This window comes from Larimichthys crocea, chromosome X, assembly GCF_000972845.2.
Source record: "Larimichthys crocea isolate SSNF chromosome X, L_crocea_2.0, whole genome shotgun sequence".
Taxonomy (NCBI): domain Eukaryota; kingdom Metazoa; phylum Chordata; class Actinopteri; family Sciaenidae; genus Larimichthys; species Larimichthys crocea.
This window is the reverse complement of record NC_040020.1, coordinates 6,987,263-7,006,413: the sequence shown is the minus strand read 5'-3', so window position 1 is coordinate 7,006,413 and position 19,151 is coordinate 6,987,263. Positions and strand designations below refer to the sequence as shown.

The following is a 19,151-nucleotide window of genomic DNA, read 5'->3' as shown; positions in this document are numbered from 1 at the left end:
GAGGCTCAAATCTCGCGGTGAGGTGGACAGAAACACGAGAGTCGAGGCTCAAATCTCGCACACGTCGCAAGAAGCATTTATAAAAAACGACTTGAACGTGCATGTGCTAATATAATGCATACGTGCGAGGCAAGTCGTGAGCCCACTTACTTGCCATTGAGCACAGCGACTCCCACTGTGCTTCTGGGTGTAGCCATGCTCGCGACAAAGCTCCACTGGCGAGCTTGGGGGTCCCACCTGGTAAAAAAAAGGATGTAAACACACATCTTTCTGATGAAATACAGAGTGCAGGTAATAGACTGTGTTTCCACATCAATGTGTTACTCTAGATAATCAACAGCCTTTATTTAATCTTCTTTCAAATGTCAGCGAACCGCTCCGGAATAAAACATCTGTGTGAAGGACCCTCGTACCTCTCCACCGTGCTGAGGTAGCTCCAGCCATCATGTCCTCCCACTGCGTACATGGGCCCCTCTAGGACAGCTACACCTGCGACACAGACCCACACACGCATGATTAAATCATGGCAACTAACCAAAACAATCAGCCGGGACAAAATCGTAAAACACAACACGTTTTGGACAAGAGTGTGAGGTTTTATGTGTGTGTGTGTGAAAAGACACCAAGGGCATTAGGCGTGCAGCGGAGTTAGCAGCATGTTGACACCTCCATCCGCAAGGGATTTATCTGCCGGAGCATCTGTGGTGCCAGATGTGTGTTTCAATCCCCACCTCCTTCCACACACACACACACACACATTTATAAAAACAATGAAGCAGTGGCGCAGCACGCCCGATCAAATTTTGTCATTGTGATAGTTTGCTTGCAGAGTGAGAGAGGAGACTGTCCTTCAAACAAGGTGACACAAGTTCAGTCCACCCGGCTGAAGTGCTGTGGTCGAAACTGACCTTTGACCTCGCTGTGTTCGGAGCGAGAAGACTGATTTAACCAGAAAAAAAACATAAATCAACAATTTGTGTCAGTTTTCTGTAAAATATTGAATCTCAAACTCAACAAATCCACCTTTAAAAAAAACCCTTTCCAGGTTGTCTGGCTCACCTAAACCATGCCTGTGCGTGGACATGGGCGGCATGACGCTCCAGGTCTTGCTGTGCGGGTTGTAACACTCTACAGTGTTGAGGGTTTTGAGTCCGTCTCGGCCGCCCACCACATAGAGACGGCCGTCAAGGACAGCTACGCCGAACTGCAGTCTGCGTCCACTCATGGTGGCGACCTGCCTCCACGTGTCCCGACGCAGACAGTACTGCTCGATGCTGGTGGCACCTGGACCAACAACAGATAAAACAAGTCAGATACAAACTGTGGAGAGCTCTAGTTAATGATGGTTAATCGTTTAGTTTACACCGTTCTTGAGTAAATGGAAGATTTACAGTGAGGCAGAAGCAGTTTTTTGACCTCTCTCTTAGTTTGGTCTCATTATTTTATGAGTGGAAATGAAAATTGTTTTGTACCAATTTTTTCTCCAATCTACAGAATTTAACTTTACGAGAGGTTTCGCGGATTTCTTGGACGCGGATACGGACGAGAGGAACCAAGCTCTGGCTTTGTTGAGTGGAAAGGAGTTCTGTTTATGATGATCTCTAAAGAGGACTACAAGATAAAGGTCTAATAATAATTGTGAGATAGTTCCATTGATCAATAATTAACTGAAAACGTCTGTGATCTTTAAATTATATAAACTGTTCCCTCTGGGCTGCAACTAATGATTATATTCATTATGTATTACTCAGCACATCTACTGTCTTATTTATTGTATTAAAAAAAACTTCACATTTTATTAAACTGGACATTTTTTTGCTATTTGTGCTTGAAAAATCAAAAGAATAGTGATTAATTTTGAGTTGATTATCCGACTAATGATTGCAGCTCTATTTATTTATTTAGGATAAGCGTCTTGACATGGGTCATCTTGTTTCTGAGGGAGTCTTCCACATAATATCCACTTATCAAAACATCCTTGGTTATAGCCTGACTCTGACTTCAGTTTTGTGCCAGCTCTCTGGTGTGTTCTGTGGAATAAAGACAAAAAATGACTAGAAATGGAACAACTCCGGTTGTTATGACTTCTCAGGAAAGCCCCATTTGAGCAGATCCAGGCCAAAGTGACCTTGTCCAGATCCTGGTATTCTTTGGCATTCTTTTCCAAAAGCCAAAGCCAAGAAATGAAGAAATGTTGGAAACGGGTCTGGTGCCACGACGCTGAGCCAAAGAGTGTTGAAATAACCAGAACTAACTTGTGTGGCTAGTTTGGCGTAAATCGGATTGGTGGTGGTTGCCTCACCCTGTTTTCCATAATTTACTTGGTTTTCATGGTGCATTGTTCTACACAAATAAACCACCCCACTGCCCTTTTCTGCAGGTCACCACCACACAATGTGTGTGTGGTTACGTGCGACCGTTCTACCTTTCGTGGCATCCATGCCTCCGACGGCGAACATGGCCCCGACTGTGGCTTTTCGTGGCCGCGTGCGGGGGCTCTGAAGCAGGGGCCGGCGCTGGGGCAAGAGGTGATACTTCATGCCTTCCATGAGCAGCCGCTGGCACTCCATGCTGTCCCTGAGCAGAGGGTTGGACTCCAGATCTGCCAAGAACTACACAAACACAAACAGGGACATGTGATGGCTTGGAAGAAAAGCAGTGTGTGTGTGTGTGTTTTGTCAGTGATTGTGGAGGTCTGAGGGGTCGAACGAAATCTGTTCTCTCATTGATTGAGAGATTAGATCAGATCAGACCAGCAACCATTAGTGCTCACACACATACACACTGATCATCTGACACACTAGAGGACTAATCTGTCCTCAACATCTCATCAGCGTTCAAGTCTGTACTCTCTAACCTCATCTATGATCACACACACACACACACACACACACACACACACACACACACACACTTCAATCCACCAGTCTGTTCCTTAAAATCCATCCACAGGAAATCACTGCCTGTGAAAGAGGCAGGGTGGTGAGAAGCAAGCTTCCCCCCCTGAGGGCAAGAAGGCATGAATTACATGATTTACATTTAGATAGGTGTGTGTTTGTGTACGTGAGCGAGTGTGTGTGTGTGTGTGTGTGTGTGTGTTAATAGATGGAAAGCAGCAGAGGTTTCCAGAGGAGGCTGATTTGAAATTTTCCAGACTGTGTGTGTGTATAAACCTGCAGAGATGTGTGTGTGTGTGTGTGTTGGCTGAAGTCAGCGGGGAGACGTTGAGAAATGGCTGCTAACAGAGCAACAAGTATAAGAGAGAGAGAAATTATTTTCCTGTCATAATTCCCATCGCGTACAAAAAAACACAAAAAAAGATTCGGACGAAATAATTCAATTTGGTCACTGAATAAAAAAAAAATCAATTTCCGCAGCCAGACGTGGAGAGCGTAAAGCAGGCATGGTAAATGGATAAGCAGCTTACACGCCAGGGTGAACCCACGCTTCCACTGCACACAATCACCCAGGGAGAAATTAGGGTGAACTCTATTTCGGCAGTGTGTGTGTGTGTGTGTGTGTGATAAAAGATCACTCCTGTGCTATTTATCCATCACGCTGTGAAGGGCGAGATAAGGCCGAATCCTGAAGGCGTCCCACCTTCTTCTCCTCTCCGTCCTCTCTTTACCTCACAGTCGTCACGGAGAGAAAGTGGTGAGCTCTCCTGTCGGTGTCAGCTCACACTCAAAAAAAAAGACAGCATGGACACACACACACACTCCTATATAGACAGAAAAACACACACACACACACACACACACATATAGACAGAAACACACACACACCCATATAGACAGAAACACACACACACACACACACATACAGACAGAAACATACACACACACACACACACACATAGACAGAAACACACACACACACACACTCGCATATAGACAGAAACACACACACTCCCATATAGACAGAAACACACACACACACACACACACACACACACACATAGACACACACACACACACACACACACACACACCTTCCAGCTATGCACATTTTTCATGCTTTACTCCTCCTTCATTTCCCTTGCAAGACATCTACCCGTCTCCATCTTGACTTTTTATGAACATCCTGCCTTTGCACCATCTCCACCACCACACACACACACACACATATAGACAGAAACACACACACACACACACACACACACACACCTTCCAGCTATGCACATTTTTCATGCTTTACTCCTCCTTCATTTCCCTTGCAAGACATCTACCCGTCTCCATCTTGACTTTTTATGAACATCCTGCCTTTGCACCATCTCCACCACCACACACACACACACACATATAGACAGAAACACACACACACACACACACACACACACACCTTCCAGCTATGCACATTTTTCATGCTTTACTCCTCCTTCATTTCCCTTGCAAGACATCTACCCGTCTCCATCTTGACTTTTTATGAACATCCTGCCTTTGCACCATCTCCACCACCACACACACACACACACATATAGACAGAAACACACACACACACACACACACACACACACCTTCCAGCTATGCACATTTTTCATGCTTTACTCCTCCTTCATTTCCCTTGCAAGACATCTACCCGTCTCCATCTTGACTTTTTATGAACATCCTGCCTTTGCACCATCTCCACCACCACACACACACACACACATATAGACAGAAACACACACACACACACACACACACACACACTAGAGCTGAATCTGTTGGTCAGTTAAACATGAGTCATCTTCGATGGATGCCAGTGTCGGTCAGTCATATTTTATAGTCCTCACACATTTCCTCCAGTGCCACCATGAGTTTCACATTTGTGGTTTTGTATTGTGTAAGTGCTCGATGAACAGGCATAAAAATCTGGTTAACACACACACACACACACACACACACACACACACACACACACACACACACACACACACACACACACAGACTGAAACTCATTAACTTTGGTGATTCCCAGATTTTTCCTCGACTGACATCATCAGAAGAAAATACTTTCCTCAAAGCAACACTGTGTAGAAATCTGTGTTCTTGTGATTTAGTGTCCCCCAGTTTCAGAGTGTAACACCACGTGTATTTGTTCTGTTAACTTTGCAGCCAAACATCCATCAAGGTCACCAGCAGCAGACCCGGCAGCAGCTCATATCACTGACTAGTCCAACAGCACTCAGCCCAGCTTGGCGTCTGTCTCTCAGCCTTTTATTTCACCAAGCTCTCACCAGCCACTAAAAGTCAGTCCCAGATTTACTCTTGTCCGGCGGCTTCTTCCTCGCTCACTCTCTCGTTTTCTCTTATTAACTTCCTCTGTCAACGTCACCTTCGGTCTCCTCTCCTCTGCCACAATGTTCATAGAGGCTGCTGAGCTCTGTTACAATCCTCTGCTTGCCCATGTTCAGTTTTGGCACGACACCAGCTCCTCTCCTCATCAACATTCGCCCCCCGGGGCTAAAAAAACGAAAACGCCTGTGGTGCTCTGAGGTCACAGACTGAGCTAACAGCAGCTACAGCTGTCAGCAGTTTACTTCACTGTCCATCAGGAAACTCTGTAAATCACAGAGATTTGAGGCGAACATTTTCTCCATAAAATATGATCCAGTTTCACCAAAATCAGTGAAATAGTTGGTGGTGTGTGACTAAAGCATTACGTACTTCTCCCGACCCGGAGCCCAAAGTTACAAAGTGTGTGAACAGACGTACGACAGAGACACCGTTCACCTGATTTCAAGTCAGTGTAGATCAACATGATTCAAAATCTGTGAGTTAGAACATGCAAAGCTAATGATATCCCCATCAGCTCCATCAGTCTCCTTCTTCAGCAGATTAACTAACCATCGATGACGACGCGCTTGCCGCCCGTTAAAACACTGTATACCCCGGTAACAGCCCACAGCTGCTCCTCTGAGAAGATTTAGACTAAGTGTGTGTGTGTGTGTCTGTTAGCGAGTGTGACTGTGGTGATTGGGAAAAGGGATTAAAAGGTATTAATTTGGTGCAATGACATCCTCTTGATGAATCATCCCTCGATAGAGAACTGACTAATTGGTTGATGAATACCGATCGAGGGTGTCTGTGTGAGGTTCATAAGTACTTCTTATTGTTGGCATTTCGCAGGTCACGAGTGTTGACGAATGTTAATTCGTTTGTCAGTGAGCGTGATGCCGGTGTTGATCTCTGCTGTTGCTCGCTCTCTGCTCTCTACTGCTGTTGCGGTGCTTTGCCTCTCTGCCATCCATCTTCCCGCCCTGATTACATGTTACAGCTTCTCGTGATTTCAGCTGACCGGGGCAAAGCCGTATATCTGCGGCGTTCACAATGTATACCGCACAAGTGCAAAAGCTGGGAGATGTATGGATGCAGGCGGAGAAGATGGAAAGAGGAGGAAGGAGGAGGGCCACGAGGGGAGTTTTATCTCCATGGTTTCTTTATATGTGGTGACTGAAATGACTGATGAGGGAGATGAAGAGAACAGATAATTTAGCTGCAGTTAAGAGAGATATCACACTTAATTAAGGTTTAAAATGTGTGTGTGTTTGTGTGCGGCTGCATCTAACGCCTCAGGCAGTAACGAAGGTTCTGCCGAGCATATAAACCTCTCGGCATCACATTACCAGTCAGGATACTCGGCTATACGAGCGAGGAAGAGGAGAGAGGCGGGGTAAGACCGTAGAGACACACACACTCAAATACACACAGATATAAACACAAGCACACACCTGACACAAGTAATGGTTGTGATATACGATTAGTGTAATGGCTATAGTCCCTCTAATTGCCTCAAGAGGATAGTGAGTGGAAAATGACCAGCGGATCATCAGGAGGGAGGCCGACACAAACTGCTGAGATATTAAGGCGGGAACAACAAAGCTCCTGCAATATTCATGCGGTAAAGTTTCAGCTTTAAAATGTGCTCACCGAGAAAAATGGACAACAAGCCCATGAACACAGGAGATAACTAACGTGCTCCTGTTAAGTGTTTGCGATTTATCTTTTTCGCTGTTCGCTTCTGCTGCAATATACAGATTCATTATTGCTGATTTAACCGATTCAAGAGCGCGAGAGGGAAGAAGAGACGATACGATACAGCAAATCTGTGTTAACGTTAAAAGTAGATCATGTATCAGACATGATGGGTCATTTTAAAACTCGTCTGTTGGTTATATTCAGGCTGCTGTTCTGTCCTCTTGTTATCTTTAAGTAAACTGCAGTTCCTCAAGCAACCACTTGAGGCCGGCTACAAAAAGAGTCAGTTCGACGCTCGACGTCTTTGCCCATCTCTAGATTTGTTATTTTCGAATCCTCAAAATAAAAATGACATCAAAAATTTCTTTATTGCATTTCTTTAATTTTATCAAATCAATGAAACATAATTCATTAATATTGTAATGAAGTTAAACTTGAGGCAGCATCGTACAACAGAGCAGTCACGTGGTGCGTCGTTCTCTACAGAATACACTGCAGGGAAAATAAACATTTAATCATAAATGCTCATTATGTATTTGTAGCCAACTTAGTAATTTTGATAGTAGGCTAATGTAGCTAATATAGATACATACAGCATGTGTTGCCTTTATTATAAGGCTTATAATTTTTTGTGGCCAGACATATTTGTTTTTTGTTTTTTTGTTCCAATATGGCTCTTTCAACATTTTGGATTGCCGACCCCTGGACTATATATTAGCTCTGTGTTTGGTCTCTACCAACTCCTGAGGGACAAATGTGGCTAAATACTCCACTATGTTCAAAAGCTTGATGCCAACTGTGTTTATCTGATGTTTGGTGGTGAGCAGGTAGAGTACAGTGGCCTTTTAGTGCTTTTTCCCTAAAAAACGTTGCTTGCTGCAGCCGAAAACGACGCTGTGAGAGCTAAAGGAAGTTGCTATAGTGGCTTTAAATAAGGCTGTCACAACAGCATGATATCCGAGTTCCCTGCAGGGCTCACCTGTGGCTGCAGCAGTGGCAGTCGGATGTGAGCCAGCAGCAAAGGTAAGTGACGTTCCCGCGTGGCGGCGTCATGACCGACCCACGTTAGTAAAGCGGTTACCACGGTTTCCTCGTCTGGCACGTTGACGTCATCAGACGTGAGCAGCCTCTCCATCTCCTCCAAGGGGAGCAACAGGAACTCCTGGCCTCCCACCACCTCTAAAAAGTGTTCCTGGTGTACGGGGGGAGATGAAATGGTGGAAAGAGAAGAGAAGCAAAGAGTCCGATTAGTCTCAAAAGAGTAAGGGGCGAATGAATAATGAATTCCTTTTGATTAAAAAAAAAAGGAATGAGGAGAGGAGGAAAAAAAACAATAGGAAGCTATGAGCAGAGAGAGGAAAGGGACCGAGGGCTGGAAAAAGTTAGGAAATGAAGGCTTGAGAAAGGTCAGAGGAAGATGGATGAAAAGCTGAAGAGGAAAAAAAGCTCAGGATGAGAAAATGTTGGAATGATTCAGAGGTTTGAGACAGGACGGTCGCTTCAGAAAGGGCTGCCATCAATTAATCTGCCCATTATTCTCAAAGTTAATCAATTATTGTCTATATAATAACACAAAACTGGAAGAAATGGCCACGAAGTCTTTCTAAAGAGCAAGGTGACTTCTTGGAATTGCTCTTTTAGTCCCAAAGAGATCACGAAAAAAGAAGCTGGAACCAGAGACTGTTTCTCTATGGTACCACTGGTGTTACGTGACCTCCCTGTAGTTGTATTTGAAGGAATATCTTGTATTTTGTATGTTATACTATCAAAATTTGAAGGAATATCTTGTATTTTGTATGTTATACTATCAAAAAACTACAAAGTTTCTAATGAAAATAAACTATGGGATTGCTGGAATGTAATTTAAAATAAGTTTTCCATTCCCTGAGATGTTTGGCTTCAATATCCTAGTCAGGTTCTTACCCGTCGCACACATACATGAGCTCAAATGCGACAAAAAGACCCCGTCGCACACATACATGAGCTCAAATGCGACAAAAAGACGAGTGAGTGGAGGTGAAATAAGTGGTTTAAAAGCTCCGCAATCATGGCTCCAAACAGGAAAGTGCAGATCAGAAGTACTTGAGAAGTGCTTCTCAACAGTCAACAATAAATAATCTCCCCATTAGGAATGAACTCCTGCGTGAACTGTCTGCAGCTGAAAAGGGTCGGCCTACCCTGCTGTTATGACGTCAGCCATAACGGTATCATACTTTGAAAGCCTGAGGTGACTCGCAGTGTAAAAAGTCTGAGAAACACTGACTTGGATAGTTCATTATAAACATAGGATGTTAATTTTGAAATCAGCTAATCGATGAGTCGGTTCTAGTCGTGAGTGAATGCTGACGGGGTGGAAATGAAATCTAAATACTTAAACACAGAGCTTAATGTCCTGTTAATGACCCACATTATACTTGTAATTGGGTTTAAATGTGTCAAATAAAACAAGAAGGAAGGTGAGCACAAAGGTAAGAATATTTTTTTTATTTGTGGGACTGCTCTGCAGCCTCAGGAGCTGGTTGTTGACAGAACGATGCTCCATAAACTTCCCGACAGAACAGTTCACGTCCCCTTCACGACCAACTCACGATCAAACAACAGAGTTGCAGATTCAGTCGGAGGTTTCTGCAACTCCACTGTAAAAAAAGACTGCTACAGGAAGTCACTCCTGCCCACTGCCATCACAAACTATGATGACTCCCCTCTGTGCAGAGGAGACTCATCTGCGACAGTGAAGGGTAGATATTTATTAGATCATGTGCACTTTTACTGTACAGAGTTATATGTGTGTTTTTCAATTACATCTTTAATTTGAGGGAGAGGGAAACAATCTAGACTCTCTCTACGCAGTCCATCGCGTAGATCCTACACATCAGCTGTGATAAGCTTGTGATATGTATGTGAATAAGAGTGTGTGTGAGTGAATCGCAGACACTCACAGCCAGATAAACCCACCTCCACGACATAATTACCCCAGATTAAAGTTCAACGTTAATCCAGAGAGAGAGGAGAGGAGAGAGGAGAGGAACACTGACAGTGACAGACTCACAGAGGGAGGCAGGCTGAAGAGAAAAAAAAACACATAAAGACAAGAGAGAACAAGAAAAGAAAAAGAATAATCAAGTCCATGGAGGAGCGATTTCACAGTCACCATAGCAACCGTGTGCTGAAAACAGCCATTGTGGCGATAATGGTGTGTGGTACGTCGACAACGAGGAGCCAATTTGTCACCGAGAATAACATGAAGGCTGGAAAAATGACCAAAGTCTGACAGATGAAAGAGAGAGAGAGGCTGTTTACAGTTCCTACACGAACGTCACCTGAGCTCTACCTGAATCTACACCATCGTCCTCACATCCCGTTTCATTCATTTTCTCACGGCGGCTCTGCGCTCGCTCGAGGTGTACCCACCATGGTGTAGGCGTGAGCGGCCCTCTGCAGGTCACTGCAGCCCTGAGCGTCGGCGTAGGAGCGGATACCCAGACAGTTGGAGGGGTGGAGCTGCTTCATGAGGAACGAACAGCAGGCCTGAACCACCGACGTCAACTGCAGCAGGCAGGAGGCCGACAGCAGAGACTCGATGGTGTCCTCCCGCAACTCGAGACGCCCTGGAAGACAAAGAGACGAGACATCACGAACGGGGGATGCTGCATATTTTAGACTCAAATATGTTTTATTTAAAAAGGTTTGAGCTCAGTCACTCTGCTATCCACTCAAGCAGCTGATCCATTTAGTTAGCCTGGAGTTCATTTCTCTGATTTACAACTTCTGTTGGAGGGATTACAAAAATGCACGAGGCAAAACAAAAGCTGGAGTCATTTTGAAACGTCTGTCACCAGTGGGATTATCCTGGTGATCCAAGTTGAGCCAGTGGTGTAAACACAGAGCCAAACCATGGCGCATGTATTCATATTTGAATCTGAATCCATTCATTTACTTTTAACAATAACAAAGTTTGTTGTTGTGTTGATGGGAACATGGGAACAGTTCATCCATGACACATCGGAGCCGTTCGTTCCAGCTGAAGATGGATCACAAATACACACTTTGATTTTTATAAAAGAATCCTCAGTAATTTCTTAAAACAGCTGAACAGTGATGTATTTTTTTAACAAACTTTACTTCGACAGGAGTAAATAACTCGCTGTGGACTATTTTCAGCTGCAGATTCATACGCATGTGATGTATGACGGTGATTAGAGAACGTGTCACTGATGCTTTTGACAGTTTTTGGACTGTGTGTGGTGTCTCATACTTGTATATAAAAGACGAATACATTTTTTTGTTTTGGCCTTCAACAACGTGGCGACACATCAAGGTATTCCAGCTCTGTCTCACGCACGTCTGATGGAAAATATGCTTTGATTTTCATCAATACAACTGTTTACGCTGGCTGCATTTCACTCACGTCTCGTTTATTTCACACTTTAAGTCTATTTTGTGTGTGTGTGTGTAACTGCAGGGATTGTTGTTGTGATTGTGCGAGTGCTGCCAAATCGTTGCGATAATGTGCTGCTCACGCTCTGCCTCCGGTGTCGACACGGTGTAAGAAACATCTTTAAATTCAAAATCTTGAAAAATGATAAACAGTTATAGGCTATCGGCGCGTCTGTATACCTGTGTATGCATACTGCACCAGGACCCACAGTGCATCAGGGTCCACTCCTTCCATCTTCACCTCGTCCTGCTTGGCCTCCCTCACATCGCTGGTGAACATGGCCGCGAAGTAGTCCGACACGGATGAGAGGACGAGTCTGTGAGGGCGAGAGAGTGTCAGGCATCAGTCAGAGAGGATGGACAGCTGTAATGGAGGAACAGAGCGCTTTGACCTTGTTGACAGGACGAGCGGGGCTCACTATCATCCTGTAAATGTATCCGAGTAGACGCGCATGCCACCTGAGTCACATTAAAGGCGTGTAAAACCCGCAACCCAACGTTCATGAGGCTGAATTAAGCGACCTTGGGTCAACACAAAGGTTGTTAAAGAAGAAATATGTCCATCTTATAACGTTCTAACTGTCCAAAAAGTCACAGGAGGAACTGAAAAACAGTACATCAATGTGGAGTTTAATTATTACTGTGGCAGAGGGAGGAAATCCTTCATGTACAGACTCCAGACATAATTAAAATCACTCATTAGTGGATGTGATATTAAATATTAAATCTCCTGATTTCCCCTAAAGAAATAAATCCTCTCCAGTTGGGACTCGTTTTGTGTACTCCTCTCTCTGAAGTGTTAAATGTTGTTCAAGGTAGAAAGAAAAACTGTGAACAAACAAAAGTCTGGCATGAGCCCGAGGCGTCTCAAGATGTTTGTGCAAAGTGAGCATACTGAGGATAAAGAGCTTGATGTCCTCAGACATTTAAACGCCTGATAGTCAAACTGCAGCGCAGCAAGTTTTTTAATATTAAATATTAATAACTTGTGACACATGGGAGACTGACCAGACTCGTTTATTTATTCAGGGTTATTTATCGTGTGCTAAATTAGAAGATGTTTGGATTGTGTCAAACTAAACTGATATTTGGATTCTCGAAGGTCAGCGCTGTACTGTACTGTAATTAACTTAAAGTCTTCTTATTTTCTACGGAAGAGGATTATATATTATAGTTGAGTTCTGACTTAATTCAAATGCATTTTCTTACATGTGGCTCTAATCCTCTTCTGTAAAATTCAATTCTATTGATTTTTTATATGGTATAGCATTAAGGGTTTAGGATTTATTACTAGGTTTGAATCATCCACCTCCTCGATCGGTACTTTGAGTATTACAATGACTCGGGGGAGTGGATTCATTCAAGCTAACATATTCTATAACAGAAAGACGAAATAAATCAACATCATAATCTGATATTAATTGATTTACTAAGACAGAGATCTGATATTCAAGAGTCCAGTCCTTTTATTTTGCACTGTTGCAGAAGGTGATTTCACAATCGACTCCTCTGCTGTTCATGTTTTCTTGTGATGATTTAGGTGGCCGGTGGACAGACACAGTCTCTATACTAGAAGATTGGGTGGGTAGCTGCTCTAATGGAAGCGCAGGGAAGCGTGTAAGACTGCAGCTCTGCCTCCCCTGATTGTGTTTGTTTGCTGGACTCCACCTCGACAGCCAGTGATCGAATGATGACATGCGGCTAAACGTACACACTCTGACTCAACGTTAATTTGGTGACCTCCGATTGGCGTAACAGACGTGAATAACAATCTTACTGTACCTACGTTTAGTTCTTGCTCTAACTCTCTACAGATGTTTCTTTATTTGCCTGACCCATATAAAAAAAAAGTATTTTTTCTACTCTCTTCCTCCATTTTCTTTAGTCACACATGGCTTGATATTTCAAAAAAAACAACTCAGTCAGATCGAGTCCCGGCATGCACTTTTTTAAAAGACATGCCAGTCTGGTGCAGACAGAGAGGAGATTATCCAATTTGCACGTGTCAATCACGGCAGCTGGGCTCACGGACAAGAGGGGAGGAAAGGAAGGGAGGAGGATGGAGGAGGATGGAGGAGAGGAATATGCTTAGTATGAGGTCAATGTAAAATTTAGAGGTGAGAGAGCCTGAGAGAGAAGATATACGGCCTAATGGAGAGAGCGAGCCAGATGAAGGACAGAGAGAAATTATCTCAAGGTCACTTGGTAAAAAGAATTAATTCCACCGCCGCAACAATCCATTACCCTTTCATGTCACCGTAAAGTTAAACACACACAGAAACATCAAGGTATTGAAAAAGTACTCGTTATTTAATATTTCATGCGCGGCTCGTGGAGATGTCTTTGTAAACGAGGCGGTGACCGTCTAAATGGAGGCAAAACGACAGTGACAGTCGTCCCCCCCGGACCACGGCAGGGTCCAGAGTTTTTAATATCCTGATCTAAATCTGGCTGACGAGAAGTAAACGAGTCATGATGAAGCCTCACGTGTTAAAGATGGCTGTGTGTGTGTGTGTGTGTGTGTGTGTGTGTGTGTTTACAGTTTTATGTTGATTTTCGTGTGTGTTTGTGTGTCTTTTTGACTTTGTGGACTTGGACGTGTGTGTACTTAATGTGTATGTGCATATGTGAATAATCTCATTACTGAATGTGACACTGGGACCTTGACAGATAGCCTGAAGCAGAGAAGAGTGTGTGTGTGTGTGTGTGTGTGTGTGTGTGTGTGTGTGTGTTTTAAGGACAAAGATGTCAAAATACACTACAGTCAGCAGGAAGTTGTTCTGCCAGTATTCCAGTCGGGTATCTCTTTCTTATATCTCTCTGTCACACACACACACACACACACACACACACACACACACACACTCCTTAATTTTTCATATGGTCTCTGTCTGACTTGCGCCGAGCGACACAAGCTATATACAGCACCGAGTTATTTACACACAAATGCATCTTGCAGAAGACAAAGACATGGCAGGCTGTGTGTCACCCTGTAATGGAAAGAGGACAGAGTAGAGACAAAATGCCAGAGAGCAGGAAACAGACGAGTCGGACTCAGGAAAGGAGGGCAAGAGCTGGAAACTGAACACTGTGTCTGTTTGTGTTTGACTGTGGATGTGCTGCTCGCTGCAGATATACAGTAATGGAAAAACAGAGAGGGGAAAACAACAGGAGGGATGTTAGGAGAGACTTACTCAACTATTACGACTTTTCTCTACATACAGTGTACTCAGGAATAAAAAGGTATAGGAGGAGAACACTGAGAGCCGTGCCTCGCTAATGGTGTTGCTCTAAGGATGGCAAATGTCAGTTTGTTTGTCGGTTCAGACTGAAATACCTCGACGACTATTACTAATTTATTACAGACTGTTTCCTGGAGGATGCTTCTCCTGCAGAACAACCATGACGTTCAGATTTGTGGGTTTGAGTGAAATGTCTCAATAACTACAGGGGTGGGTTACCAAGAAGTCCGGTTTAAATTTGTGATTTGTTTGTGTTTTGAGACCTGGAGGACAATGGAGGCCACGCCTTCTCGGCTGGGACCAATCAGTGCATGGCGACCACACGCCTAGCTTTACATGCACAACGAAATGCAAAGTTATACAAGGCGCGTCAGCCATCTACCTCAGCTGTGCTGACCAGAGACTGTATAAAACATGGGCGTCGTATCCGTGATGTCACCCACAGGTTTCTAAAGCTGTCCCGTCTCTGCTGCCTATTGGCTAATCTAAAAATGGGTAAAGACGTGGATCATCTGTGGGGCTGAATGACGTCTGGGTTCTCAAACAAGCCACCTTTAGCGTCCACGCTCTTAATCCTGCATAACTTTAAGCCTTAATATAACCTGAACAGATGAGTTGTATATAAATTCACCCTCAGTACAGTTGTCATGAACGGGGAAATTAGCTATAGAGACCAAAACTGTTTTTTATACCAGGCTGTAAACATGTTTATTTCTGCTGAGAAGTTGGACATTTGAACATGGGGACTTATGGAGACTGACTCACTTCTGGAGCCAGCCTCAAGTGGACGTTTGAGGAACTGCAGTTTTTGGCTTTTTCACATTGGCTTCACTTCACATCCACAGAGGTTACAAGCTTGGTCTTGGTCTCTGAAAACAGTTGGCACAATTCGAAATGTAAAATACGCCAAACTTTTGAGAGGCGTTTTGGCTGAAGATTACAGCGTCGTCTCAGTTCCGAGACGCTTACAGAGTGTTGTTAAAAGAAGAGGTGATGAATAAAGTGGTAAACATGACCCTGTTCGGCTGCTGACATCAAAATGAGCATATCATTTTGCAAAAACAGAAACATTTCTCTTTCTTTGTGCTATTTTCTATTGAATATGGGCTTTAAATGTTGTGCACATTATCACATTTTGTTTCTTTTTTACATTTTTACACAGCAGCAGCTTTTTGGTTTTGTACCTGCTCAAACATCAAACTAACTGCAGCCTCACCGACACTCGCATGGCTGAACACTTACAGTATTGTTGCACTGAAAACAACAAACAAGAATCATATTATGCTCATAATAATTGGCCCCAGGTGTATACCTATCGATCTACAATAATAGCACATGAAAGTTTCAGCACTAAAAAAGGCATAAAATAAGTTACGGCAGTGCTCTTACAGAGTTGTCGATACGGTGGTACAAGAATAAAACTGCAGGATAATGTGTTTCTGTAGGATACAGCTTAGGAGAAACAACATGTAGAATTGTGCTCTACTTTTTAAATGTCCACACAGAGTTTAGGGTTTTCCTTAAACTGCACTGCTGGCAACAAACTCGAGAAGAAATATGCAGCTCTATAGAGTACAGGAGGCATATTCAGCATGTGCGCTGTACTTGTTTGTGTGTACATGTAAGACGGAGAGAGAGGAATAGAAAGAGGCTATATGTTTTGTTCCTAGAAAAGCGCTTTTATCCTACACATACAATAAATCAACTGCAAACAAGCACTTTCAAACAAAGATGTTCTTACTCCCACCCTCTTGCTGGCACACACACAAACAAACACACACAACTTCAGATGCCGACACACTCTTTCACATAAACCATTAGGATTCTCATACAGCAGGGTCTTTTGTTTGTCACCATCTGTGCCCGGAGGACTCAGTGAAATGAAGCAGAAGAGGAAAGGCAGTGAGAGAAGAAGGACTCTTTCTGTCGGTGGAGGGCCGCTCTTCTGTTTCGTCCCTGTGCAGATGGACCCTTCTGCTGCACCGGTGGCCACATGCCCAGAGAGGAACAGTGACAGAGCAGTGTGGCAGAGGCTACGAGGTGGCTGACTGGCACGTGTGTCTGATGCATGACTCACGTCGACTATGTGTGGCACCGACGGACTACAAAAATAAGAAAAGGGACTTTTACGAGCGTGACTTCTGCCGCGAGTGTGGAATATTATTTCCAAACAGCGTCCTGTGTGTGCGGTCATGTGCCATTGTGGGTGTGTGTGTGAGTGTGTGTGTGTGTACATGCATGTGTCCTGATGTTGAAATAATGTGTCATCCAGTTAACCGCAATGCTCCTGCATGTGCTGGGCTGCTATTACAGCCCAGCACATGCAGGAGATCATAACAGAAGTTATCTCATGACACTTCCCCTGAGGAGCAGGTCTAGGCTGTACTGTTTATTATTTTATTTACAGAGACTCAACAATTCCCACCATGAGCATGCACTTGGCGACAGTGGCAGAAACTTCAGCTCACGTGGATTCAGACAAAGGAAGCAAAGCAAATCCTCCTGTTGAAGAAGCTGGAGTCAGAAGATGTCACGAAAAGTGACTGAAACAATCACTCAGTTATGAAAATATTTGGAGATTTTCTATTTATCACCTCATTGATTAATTCTTTGAGCTGTACACAGATTTATGTTACATCTGTGTGAACAATTTTCAGCAATGACGTGGCCAAAATAAGCATCTGCCCCAAAGAAACAACATTTGTATAATATTGTAGTTTCTAAAAACGTCTGCCTTCATTTCCCAAAATAATGTAAAAAGAAGTTTTTCATGATTAAAGTCATCCTCTCATTTTTAATTCTGCTGTTTTTTTTACACCGCTGAAGGACATTTTTCATGTATACAGCCAAAATGAGTTGGAAATTTGAACTTTACTTTAAAAATTAATTAAAAACAAGTGGCAAACACTGACTGGTTGCATCTATTCAAATGTGAGGATTTGATGCTTTTCTCTGTATCTTTGGGTTTTCAACGGCTGGATGGATTAATATTTAATTTAAAGATTATTTTCTGGGGATTCTGAATCGTTATCTTTCTATGATAGTTACAGCTGAAAAGAGACATGAAGGGGGGGGATGACATGCAACAAAGAGCCACAGGTCGGAGTCGAAGCCTGGGCCGCTGCAGAAAGGACTGAGCCCTTGAACATGAGGCGGTACCCTGGTAGCTCACCTCTAAAAATGTTCAAAATCTTCCGTACGATGCATGTTTAGTGTCTTTGCTCTTACCTGTGTGCAGGTATCCGCCTGTCTCCGGCCACCAGGATGACGTCACACAGCTGTCTGGACCTCAGGTAGCCCTCCATCTTGCGGAAGGTGGCGTCGGCGTGGGACAGAGCGGTGAACATACACTCCTCCGGACATGCACATGGCTCCATCGACATGCATGAGGACAACGTCGCGCTGCTGTTAGACGTCCTGTTCCCACAAATACAAACACACACACACACAGACAAAAAGACACAAAGAGAAGGAGACAGGCTTTGAGTGCATGTGTTGATGCTGATTCTCTTTTTGTTTGAGACAAAGAGACAGATGTGTGGACAGATGTGTGTGCTCTGTGTCTTCAATGTGCCACATTATTCTTTGTAGAAATTCGTTCACACGTTTTCTCCCCTTCACTTTTCAACAGGGTAACTGTACGTCGCCAGAAGCAGACAAAAGCTCTTTAATGGTCCAATTACTAGGAATAAATGGCCAGATAAATTTAGCCCACTTAAAAGAGAAGCTGCCAATTAAATAGCTGTGGGAGCCGAGCCTAAAGGATATGCAGTAATTCACTCCGCTCCCTCATGGCAACCAGTTTCCTTGTATCTATACCAACAACGGGAAATAAAACAGAGTTTTGGACCAGAGTGGCTTCAATATTTGCTTCCCACTGGTGGAAGCGCTAAAGCCCAGGGCTGTTATGTCTTATTCTTCCAGTGTGAGCTGATGAGGTGTGTGTGTGCATGTGTGTTCATCAAAGATAAGCACCAAAGTATAGCTACCCTGTGAATCATCCGCCATCATCACTCCCAAACCAGCATTTAATTTATGAGAGCCAGAGCTCTACTTCAACATTTTTAATTTAACAGCAGAAGTGGCAGGACTGGCCCTACAGCACAAAGAGATAAGAAATGAACCGATACTCCAAGGATGAATCATTTCAGCTCTACAGTAGAGAAATCACACTTTTAGGGGATGCGGATGTTTGTGTGTGCGCGTTGTGAGTGTGCGAGTGCGTCCTAAATCGCAATTTTCCACACGCATATTCTCTCGGGAATAAACAGAGCGAAGGCGAGGCAGAAATTCTGGGGAGGCACTGGAAAAATGTGGCTTGTGTACGCAAACATGATTTTAAATGCGATGACTAAATTATCTGAAACAGGATTATGAATCAGAAAACATCCTCAATGTGTGTGTGTGTGTGTGTGAGTGTGTAAGTGTATCCTGTTAGTGCTCAGCAGTATCTGAAAGTTGACGTTTTCTCTAAAGGGTTTTTCCTTAAATCGACTAACAGATTTGAATCAAT

General features: G+C 43.7%; 1 protein-coding gene across 5 annotated transcripts in view; it reads right to left on the bottom strand.

The window, feature by feature from the left end:
• The window catches only part of klhl5 (kelch-like family member 5), a 56,357-nt gene that overhangs the window by 6,564 nt on the left and 30,642 nt on the right, over nucleotides 1-19,151 (bottom strand). For 3 of the 5 annotated variants that reach the window (XM_027282682.1, XM_027282683.1, XM_010741803.3), the window contains 8 exons: nucleotides 17,867-18,055; nucleotides 11,577-11,713; nucleotides 10,371-10,567; nucleotides 7,939-8,151; nucleotides 2,426-2,612; nucleotides 1,060-1,284; nucleotides 414-489; nucleotides 151-237 (listed from right to left, as the gene is read on the bottom strand). In XM_027282682.1, the coding sequence (XP_027138483.1) occupies nucleotides 151-237; nucleotides 414-489; nucleotides 1,060-1,284; nucleotides 2,426-2,612; nucleotides 7,939-8,151; nucleotides 10,371-10,567; nucleotides 11,577-11,713; nucleotides 17,867-18,055 (1,311 nt within the window). Of the gene's footprint in view, nucleotides 1-150; nucleotides 238-413; nucleotides 490-1,059; nucleotides 1,285-2,425; nucleotides 2,613-7,938; nucleotides 8,152-10,370; nucleotides 10,568-11,576; nucleotides 11,714-17,866; nucleotides 18,062-19,151 lie in introns of all 5 variants that reach the window. The other 2 variants (XM_027282680.1, XM_027282681.1) reach the window with 2 other exon arrangements.